Below are 10,191 nucleotides of genomic sequence, written 5' to 3' on the forward strand. Positions count from 1 at the left end.
ACACTTGAAATTAGCTGTTAATTAAATACCCTTCATTTACATATTTAATGGTAAAACCCAATTTTTGTTCAGACATTCAGTTTAGGTTTTTCAGAGGTAGATTATGAAGAATTGATACATTAATAATGGTTGTTTTTTAACTTGTCCTTGTCATTACAGATTCAATTAATTAATTGGGCAAATCGCAGAACCATATAGAAGGATATCATGAGTTGTATTTCAAAACTCAACCCTATTTCTCAACAATTGCAAGGTGAGTGCTGATTTCTTCATCAATGTAGACGATTATGCTTGCGTTACTCTCGGTTAGCATAACTTATAATAAATTGTTATTTAGTTTAAATGATCACATGTTTGAAAAAATTTATGATCACATGTTTGAAAGTTACAAAAGTCAAGTTTAAGTATGTTCACTTGGAGATTGTCAGGCTTTCAACTTATTTTTGATTTCTTCAATTTAATTATTAAGCATAAAAAATTTGCCTAACTGTTAGACCATCTTTATCTTTTCTGATGAGTTTTAGTTATAACAAATTTGATCTATGCATTTGAAAACCTATTAAACCTTTTTTTTCTTTTTCTGTTTTTCATAATTTGTAATTTATTCTAAACTATAATAGTCTTTATATCTATTCATTAAAAATCAAAATATTTAAACTATTTCATATTATTTAAGTTGTTTACAATAATTATTTTATCTAACCCGTGTTTACACGGGTTTCCAACCTAGTATTTGATAAATAAAAATATTTATAATTTTAGGAGACTTAGTCAACTAGTGTGATTAGGTGTAAAGACTAGGCAAATAAGAGCCTCATATTTTTGACTTAGATAACCACATGATTACTCGCCTCAAAATCTCCTTAACTCTCTCTTTATGTCCGTCAGACATGTTGGATTCCCTGTAATTTATTTTTTATCGATAAATTTTCTCTCTAGATCCCCACTAGCATCTCTCCCGTCGATCTGTAACAATATTATTATTATTATTACTGGTGAGTCCCGCTCTTTCTCTTCCATCACATTCACACTGCTTCTTGAATTCTTGTTATTATTAACAGTCCTGGAATAACGTACAATAGGTACGGTTTTAGGCGGGTAAATAGCAGCTTAGGCGGCAGTTGGTTTGAGTATATATACTCTATTGTCTTCAAGTCACTATCATTTTGGCGTGCCTTTCTTAGGATCATCTATTTGGTCTTTTCACTCTTGACCAGTTCTTATTAATATTCCCAAAATATGTCATTGATTGAAGATTCAAAGAGCCTCATAATACCCTTTCAAGATATTAAACAAGCCACTGAAAACTTCACAACCCTGATAGGAAGAGGTGGATATGGTCCGGTTTATAGAGGACAACTCTCACTTTCTGGTGAACTTACCAACGTTGCGGTTAAGCGACTACAAGCTGATTATGGACAGGGGATTAAAGAGTTTTTAACCGAGATTCAGTTGCTTTCTCGTTATAAACATAAAAATCTTGTTTCACTTGTCGGCTTCTGCGAAGAACTCAATGAAAAGTTCCTTGTTTATGAGTATGCAGACCGTGGAAGTCTGGACAGTTACCTAAAACAGACTAAAACCAAGTGTCCGCTCACTTGGATGCAAAGAATCAATATATGCATTGATGCAGCACATGGTTTGGATCATCTCCATAACCATGTTGCGAAGAACCAAAGAGTTATCCATAGAGATATTAAAAGTGCAAACATTCTATTAGATCACAACTGGAAAGCTATGATTGCGGATTTTGGGCTTTCGAAAATAGGCCGTGCCAATGAGAATGACACTTATCTTATTACTAATGCTTCCGGAACACATGGTTACTGTGATCCAGCATATATCCGTACAGGGATCCTCACTAAAGAGTCTGATGTTTATTCATTTGGAGTAGTATTGTTTGAAGTTCTATGTGGGAGGTTGTGCTTCGTAAATGTAAACAGTGAAGAACGATTTCTAGCCTCGTTAGCCCAACGTTACTATGAGGAAGGGAAATTAAATCTTATTATCGATCGTGATCTGAAGAACTACATGAACTCGGATTCCCTGAAAGTCTTTTCAGAGATTGCATTTCAATGCTTGAATGATGATCGGAGACGAAGGCCCTCAACTGGTTTGGTGTTAAGAAAGCTTCAGGAAGCATTGAAACTTCTAGTAAGTTAGAATTTCAACTTTAACCAATTAAATGCATGTTTTTGTTTGCAAATTTTTAATTGACTATTTGGATGTACAGGAAATGGAGGAAGCACCTGAATTGCTAGTAAGATTAAAGAGGTTCCTTTGTTTGCATATATGCTAAATTTACTTTATCAATATTAGACTCATATACTTTTAAAAATTGGCTGATGGTATAGGAAGTTGAAGAAGCAATGGAACTGAAAGTAAGTACAAGTTTAGTGGACATCAAGTGACCTTGGTGTCTAACTAAACTAAATTAAACCACATATATCAACCTCCTACCCTTTTCTGATAAATTACTTGGTTGTACAGAAACTTGTGGTAACATTGCAAATTCAGGTAAGTTCACGTTGTGGAAACATAATAAATGATCTGGTACATTATGCTAAAATTTTCTCTGGCGGTGAAGCAATTTGAGGAGGCGAGAGAAGTGCAAGTAAGTTCGAGTTTCTCAAAATTAAAATATTACTTTGTGCTTATATGCGCTAAATTAACTGGCTTGAACTCATACGCTTACTTGAAATTTCATTTGATGTCTGTTAGGAACTTGAAGAGGCCTTGGGGTTGCATGTAAGTACATACTTGTCAAAAATTAACAAGAGGTTACTTTGTACCAATGTAAACTTAACTATGAAGCATGAGCTCCCAGACCTTTACTGATGATTTTCTTGATGATACAGAAACTTGTAGAAACATTGCAAGTTCAGGTAATCGCAAACTTGTTCGAAAATTATGACATTACTTAGTGTGCATATATGCAAATGATCTCACACACTCTTCAAACTTTTATTTGATGTTGAATTAAGCAATTTGAGGAGGCTCGTGAAATGCAAGTAAGTTGAATTCCTTCCAAAATACGTGTTTCTTTTGTTTGATTATTATGTTCTAGATTGAACCCATATTTTTCTTTCAAAAATGGTTTGATATCAGGAACTTGAAGAAGCATTAGGATTGCGCGTAAGTTCTAATTTTCTGAACATGAAACGTGATTTTGTATCCAGATCCTTATATTATAAATGAACTGGATTATACTCATAAACTTTGGTGAAACTTTGTATGGAGTTACAGAAACTTGTGGAAGCATTGCAGCAGCATGTAAGTTCAAATTGTTGACAGTTAAAGAGGTTTCTTTGTGTAAATGCATGATCAACTCATCCACTTTTCTAAATATCTGTTCGGAGGTACAGGAATTTGAGGAAACATTGAAATTGCAGGTGTTTACTTTTGTTGATAATTATGTGAATACTACTTCATTGTTTCTATACTAAATTAATTCCTGTTGAAACTTTAGGAAGCCTGGAAGTTGCAGGTAAGTCCTAGTTTATTTTAATATAATAAAGGTTACTTTATGACATTATATGTTAATGCAACTAGAATGATTTTTATAGACCTTTTCTGAGTTTTTATTTGGTGGTACAGAAACTTGTGGGAGCATTGGAATTGGAGGTATGCTTTGTTTATGAAGTTCATCAAAATAACTAGACAAATCAACCAACTTAATATGTGTATTTAACTTACTATATCATAACGTATGCATAACATAATGGCATCTTAAGTATTAAGTTCTAATTAAGTAATATAATATAACTATTAGTGCTTACTATACAAGACTTAAACGCATCTTATTAATAGTTAATAGTTTATTGTATCTTTTAATTACAATTTTGTCTTATCCTTTTTACCCATGTTTTTGTTATTTAAAAGCCGCTTACACTTTTGATCCTCATCTTTAGCTGTATAATTCTTTTAGCTTTATTATTAAATCAACTTCACTCATGATTTTTAAAGTGTCATTACTTTTTTCATATGTTAATATTAATAAAAAAAATAAATAATAAAAACGAGCATTTAATTTGTTAGTTTTAGTTTGAGTATGGTATTACTAAAGTGTTTTTTTGCTTTATTATTTTTTTTAATTTGAATATGGTTTTCGGTATTTACATTACTAAACGAGTTGACCTTTATTTCCATGAGATTGGTGAATCACGGATAGACTATGAAGTCATGAAAGCCATATATGACTTGCCAGATACTCCTCTTTCATACAATATTGTCGGCGATCAGATTTACGGTGATCGGATTTATTCGCATCTCTCAAGGGGAATCTTAGTCGATAATGGCAAAGTGGTAAGTTATTTTCCTTTCATATTTTTAGTTTTTCGTGCTCTAGTTATGATTAAAGCCCATATGGACATGCACTCATACAATCTAGAAAAACATTACAAAGATATAATAATCTTTAACTCTCATGAATCGAAAAAAAAAACGCAAGAGCCTAAATTAAACACGTGTTTAAAGAATAACAACAATCAAACGTAGATTAATCAAGAAACGCGTTCAAAGGATAACCTTAAAAAAACATTGATTAAACAGGAACCTTTTGTAGGACAACTTTTTTATTACAAAAAGGACAACTTTCTTTCTTTCTCTTATTTATTTTATTATTTATTTTCAGAAACTAACATTGGTGTATTTAACTTTTTAATTTAGAAATTAGTTGTTTATTATTTTGCAATAGTATAGTATTTTTATACGAATGCATAACATCCAATTAATTAATTATCATAAAATTCGAATTCATAGATGTACTGCATTCAACATTAGAAGCTCATATGTGGTATTAGGTGATTAAAACCTATGACCCAAATCAACCCATATGATTTTTAAATTTTATTTTATTTTTTTTGTGAATATTAATTGTTTATTGGATTACATCGAAACAGAAGGCAAGCGGGCAACAAGTTGCGCCGCTACCCCTTTTTGAATCGCAAAACCCAATATTTTAAAAACTATATTTGCTGATCTTGGAGTCATAACCACCAATTAGGTGATTAATTGGTGGTTTCCCTAGCCAAAAATGGTGAGAGTTCGAACCTCAAGTGAGGTGTTTGGTGTATTTAAGCCGTTAAAACACAAATAATCTAAAGCGGGTATGACAATGATTTTCCATATATTTAGAAATACAAGCATATATATCATGTTCCACTAGCTTATAAAATATAGCATTGCATGTGGATGATACATATTCGTAGTAGAAACAAACTTATTCTTAGGAGCTAGTCCTGAATAAGTTCATGTACGTGTGATAAAGAGAACAAATTTAGAGATTAAGAGAGAAAGAGAAAGTTGGTTACAGTTTGAATTTAAACGTTTAGTTTATTATATTAGTAAGGGTTATCGGGTTTGTTTTTTATTGCTTTAATAGACTTAGTATCATGTTAGGATTAGGTTATTTTGGTAATTAGTATAAATATAGGTCCAGGGTATATAGAGATGAGCTCAACTCATTTTCATTTGATGTCGAGTTAACGATCTAAGAAGACATGTTGAATCAATCATTACATAGTAAATAAAACTTTTATCACGGAACTTCTTATTAGAAGTATCATATTGCCCACACTAGAAACATCATCTTGTCCACACATTTGTTCAAGTGAATCTTTTTGTTCAACATTTTAATATATATCAAAGAGAGCAATACCCGTTTCGATCAAGATGTAGCGTACATTCCCCCATTTTATAGTTAATAAAGCTTTTGGCAAGTCACTTCTTACAAGAAGCATCATATATATATATATATCTTCCCTACATTATTATTCAACCGAATCTTTTGATTTATACATTAGAGAAGCATTGTGGTTCATATTGTATTAAAATTAAATTGGTAACTATTGAATAACTAATAATTGGTTCATAATAAATTGTGTTTTTCATAGTGGATTTCAATAAATGACGATGGAAAGACTCAAGAAATGATATCAGCAGTCAAGTTTGTCTCTCTAGATCATGAGAGATGTACAGTACGACATCAACCTAATTCTCGGTAATTATCTCTCTACTGTTTGCTTCACAAAATATTATGTCATGATCCCATAAGTTTGATAAGATACAAAGTAGTTAACTACTTTGAAAAAATAAAAAAAATAAAAGAATATTATTCTTTTCCAATAGTTTTGTACAAGCAAATTCACTCATTTTATAAGAAACATGGCAGTGTGTATTTATTATTTATGAAATAGTGATATAGTTGTATGTTGTCTAACATGCTCAGGTTCTCTAAGGTAGCAAAGGTTCTTTTACCAAATCATGAAATGCAAGTCAAGATAGGAACACAGTTTCTATCATCTGATGTCTCATATGCAGTATACCTAGTATGCAAACCTGATTCTTATCCTGGTTTGGAGGATAATAATGCCGCGTTTAGTCTGATATACACACTAAACTACAAAAGTAAATCATATATTTCATATCCTAGTAAGATGGAGAACGGCGGATGGTGGATGTTTGAACTCTTCCAAACAGCCAATTTCAAAAGAATTGTTGATTTTGAAGTTACTTTTCTTAGGCTGGACAGACCTTTTGGTTCTAGGTCTTATCTCTTGTTTGAAGGCATCCACTTCCTGCCAATACAGAAGGTATATATACTTGAATAATTGTGATCTTTAACTGAATTTTATGGGCTTTCTTTACACTTTGTATAGTGATAGAAAGATTTAGAAGAAAAAATCAAAAGAAGTACACATGTACCTTTTTGGGCTACACACTTTAACATCCAATCCCACTCCGTTTTAAATGGCGGTCAGGATAGAGGTTAGGCAACAGAATTTTTTTTAAAAATAGTGTATATTTAAGGTTTTAATCACTTGCGGGGCTGACTTTATTTTTTAATCACAAATGGGGTAGATGCTGTTAATAGCGGCGAATAAGGGTTTTGGTATAGGTGTGTAAGAGAATGTAAGAGAGTTGTCAGGTGAGAGAATCTTATTTGCATCTGATAGTGGCGAATAAGGTTAATTGCGTTTGATAGTGGCGAGTAAGAATGAGGTCACGTGACCAGCTACTACTTGCCCTTAGTAATGGCGAATAACGTTAATTTCACTTGATATTGACGATTAAGGGCCTATGATGTACGAATAAAACCTACATTGTCTTCACATGTTAAAATTATGAAAATAAATTAAAAAATAGAAAAAGGTATAAACTTTGCAGGGAATATCTTGAAAATGAAAGACAATGTTGATAGACAACACAACTACAAAGCTTGTATTGTTTGCAGAGTCCGATATATACATCCATAAAATCCAAACATGATGAATAAAAAACTCTTAAAAAAAAACTCTTATACATTCGTCATCCGAAGTCATTTCTCAAATAACTTCATCACCATACCTTCATCATCTTCAATATTATTTGTTATTGTTCACGTTAAAAAATGGTACGACATTTCAGGTCCGGTCCTTTGGTCAATGATTTGTTGTTTCTAAGAAATAATCATAGAGCTGGTTATGCATTTTATCAACAAGAGAATTTGAAAGATGAGGGTGTACTTAGGTTGAGAAGGTGTGATGAGAAATTGTGGTCTTACCTTCGTAAACATCCACTATCTGAAAATGTTATGCATTATATACGTGAGGCTGGCTTCGAGGGCATTTTTCAATGTGAGACACGGAGGGTTGACAATGCTTTAATATCCACATTAGTTGAAAGATGGCGTCTTGAAGCACACACGTTTCATATGCCATTCGGAGAAGTAACTATAACCTTACAAGATGTGGCAATTTTGTTTGGTTTACGGGTCGAGGGTACAGTATTGTGTGGTAATGAAAGAAAATGGTCAAATGATGAAATTATAACAAGTTTTCAAGAATTGGCAGGTATAGAAATCACCGGTGAAGAAATAAGTTCGCAAAGAATAAACATGACGTTTGTTATGGACGCCATTGAGGAGACTCAACTTCTTGATAATGCCACCGAACTTCAATGTATGCAACGAGCAAAAGCAATAGTTTTACTTATATCGGTTGAACATTATTTTGCGAATCCGCTAACAACTTTGTCCACGTCAAATTTTTAAATCACATAAACGATTTAAATCAATGCGGTCAGATTAGTTGGGGAAGTGCCGTTCTTGCAGTTTTATACAGAAATCTTTGTAAAGCCGTTGATCCTAAGTCGACAGAGATTGGCGGTGCTATGCTACTGTTACAGTTTTGGGCTTGGGAAAGATTTCCCTCAATAGTTCCAAAAACATTTTATGAAATTGACTGGAGTAGACCTTATGGTTCACGGTATATATTATTATTTGATAATTTATTTTATAAAATATGTTGAAATGTATTATATATGTTTAAAAAAATTCACTAACCTGTGTTTTTGTACAAAGATGGCGTGGTCCGCTATCGCGTCGTCACAACCCCTCGCACGTTGTGGGCGTCTACCGGTCAATGCTTCATTCTTTATCCGAGTTTCAATATTTTTGGTGCCCGTATGACAATATTCTACAAAATCTTCTTGAAATTTGTAGAAACGGTCAAGAGTCTTGGAGGAGTGAAACTTATCTCATATGTTGGCACGTTGTCGAACCCCACATTCCTAGTAGGGTTTTAAGACAATTTGGTATGTTTCAGCCAATTCCAATAATCCAACAAAGTTTTTTTAACCTAGACACCTTAAACTTTTGCATTAAGTTGCTTCGAATGTGTCTTAAACAAAATTGGTGCACCGAATTTTCACTCCAAACCTGAAGGTTTTTTAGGGCATTAATAATACCTTTGTGTCTATCGGAAATAACACACAACTTTTTTCCCCGATGCACTGCGATGTGCACCCACAGTTGTGTAAAGAACCATGTCCAGCTTTCTACCGTTTCCTCATCAACTATTGCGAAGGCAATAGGCACAACGTATTTGTTTGCATTTTTGGTGACAGCTATTAACATTTTGCCCCTATATGATCCCTTCAAATAAGTACCGTCAACCGATATAACCGGCATGCAATGTAGAAATGTTTTAATTGAGGGCCCAAACACCCAAAAAACATATGTAAAAGTATGGCACTCGGATGATCTGGCTGGAGCATGTAACCATTCAACAACAGTACCAGGGTTAGCCGCTTGTAATGCTGCAATGTATTGCGGTAATTCTCGGAAATTACTCTCCCATGAACCGTAAATCCTCTCTATCGCCTCTTTTCGAGCTCGCCATGCCTTGCTATAAGAGATATCGACGTGAAACTGATCTTTTATAAATGCTCGAATCTGTTTTATGGGATATGAAATGTCTTCACGCATGTTGTGGACGATACGTGTTGCAATGTCTCTAGATTTCAAGCTTCTATTGTTGTTTCCAACTACCGTCCCATAGCAGTTGTGTGAATCAACCCATCTAGTAATTTGCCACATGTTGTCATTTTTCTTCTTAACGGCGTAAACATACCAATTACATGGTGGGTCGCTCCTAAAATTGTTGTTGCATTTTGGATTTCTTGAGTAGCATTTTGCTCTCCATTTATCGCGTTTGCTTTCAACAACATACAACTCCTTGCCACATTTGATATTCCATTCCCGAACGCCAAGCATTACATCAGCTTTGTTTTCAAAGTACATACCCACACACACTAAGTAAGGAACATTTTTGTTCCATACCTCCATATCTTGGTCATCATCTTCATCAAAATCAGGGCTTCAAAAGCTCTTAACTCCTCATGATCATAAGAATAATTAACGTTTCCATGTGAGGATTCTTGTATATTGGTGGAGTAATATTGTGGTATAATTTCATCTTCATCATCGGTAGTTTCCACGGATGACGGGTCTGCTTCAGATTCTTGACTACTACATGACTCAACTTCTGATTTCGACTGATCCTCAGCGTCAGCCATTTCATGAAAACTGGTGGATGGACCAACTACAAGTGGGTTCGCAAACCCTTCATACGGATAGATTGACTGTTGGGGAGCCTCGATTACCGTCGATAACCCACAAAGCATGTCCGTACAACTGGTTTGCTGGATGGAAATTCTTGGCTTGATAATAACATGAACATTAGGGCGAAAATTACCCTCGACTGAAGCTAAGAAATAAAACACGTTTAGGCTATGGTCGTTGAAAATCTTTGTTGATTCGTTAATGCCTAAATAAGTGTAATATAACTTCAAAGTAAGCTTGTAAAATTCTTTATGAACTTGAAGATGCTGATAAATCAAATCCACAAATTCTTCATACGAAATCTTCCG

At 33.7% G+C, this 10,191-nt stretch overlaps 2 protein-coding genes across 2 annotated transcripts; one reads left to right on the forward strand and one right to left on the reverse strand.

Annotated features, from left to right (window-relative positions):
• Window positions 1–1,239: 1,239 nt before the first annotated feature.
• Window positions 1,240–8,032, forward strand: LOC143597103 (uncharacterized). The gene is made up of 18 exons (XM_077075697.1): window positions 1,240–2,154; window positions 2,234–2,260; window positions 2,355–2,381; window positions 2,491–2,517; window positions 2,588–2,614; window positions 2,722–2,748; window positions 2,859–2,885; window positions 2,985–3,011; window positions 3,109–3,135; window positions 3,247–3,273; window positions 3,366–3,392; window positions 3,470–3,487; window positions 3,598–3,624; window positions 4,153–4,305; window positions 5,895–6,001; window positions 6,230–6,408; window positions 6,524–6,593; window positions 7,408–8,032. Exons 1-18 carry the CDS (start codon window positions 1,240–1,242, stop codon window positions 8,030–8,032), a joined length of 2,364 nt encoding a protein of 787 aa, XP_076931812.1.
• Window positions 8,033–8,581: 549 nt separating this feature from the next.
• On the reverse strand, window positions 8,582–9,535 carry LOC143597104 (uncharacterized). The gene has a single exon (XM_077075698.1). It carries the CDS (start codon window positions 9,533–9,535, stop codon window positions 8,582–8,584), a length of 954 nt encoding a protein of 317 aa, XP_076931813.1.
• Between the last annotated feature and the right edge of the window lie 656 nt (window positions 9,536–10,191).

The sequence above is a fragment of the Bidens hawaiensis genome, unplaced genomic scaffold, assembly GCF_021521415.1.
Source record: "Bidens hawaiensis isolate Kalapana, Puna unplaced genomic scaffold, B.hawaiensis_p1.1 tig00047572_1, whole genome shotgun sequence".
NCBI classification, from domain to species: Eukaryota; Viridiplantae; Streptophyta; class Magnoliopsida; order Asterales; family Asteraceae; genus Bidens; species Bidens hawaiensis.

Coding starts and splice junctions, on each gene's coding strand:
- LOC143597103 (XM_077075697.1), top strand. CDS start 1,240: ATGTCATTGATTGAAGATTCAAAGAGCCTCATAATACCCTTTCAAGAT. Junction 2,261..2,354: donor AGGAAGCACCTGAATTGCTA/GTAAGATTAAAG, acceptor CTGATGGTATAG/GAAGTTGAAGAAGCAATGGA. Junction 2,886..2,984: donor TAGAAACATTGCAAGTTCAG/GTAATCGCAAAC, acceptor TGTTGAATTAAG/CAATTTGAGGAGGCTCGTGA.
- LOC143597104 (XM_077075698.1), bottom strand. CDS start 9,535: ATGCTTGGCGTTCGGGAATGGAATATCAAATGTGGCAAGGAGTTGTAT.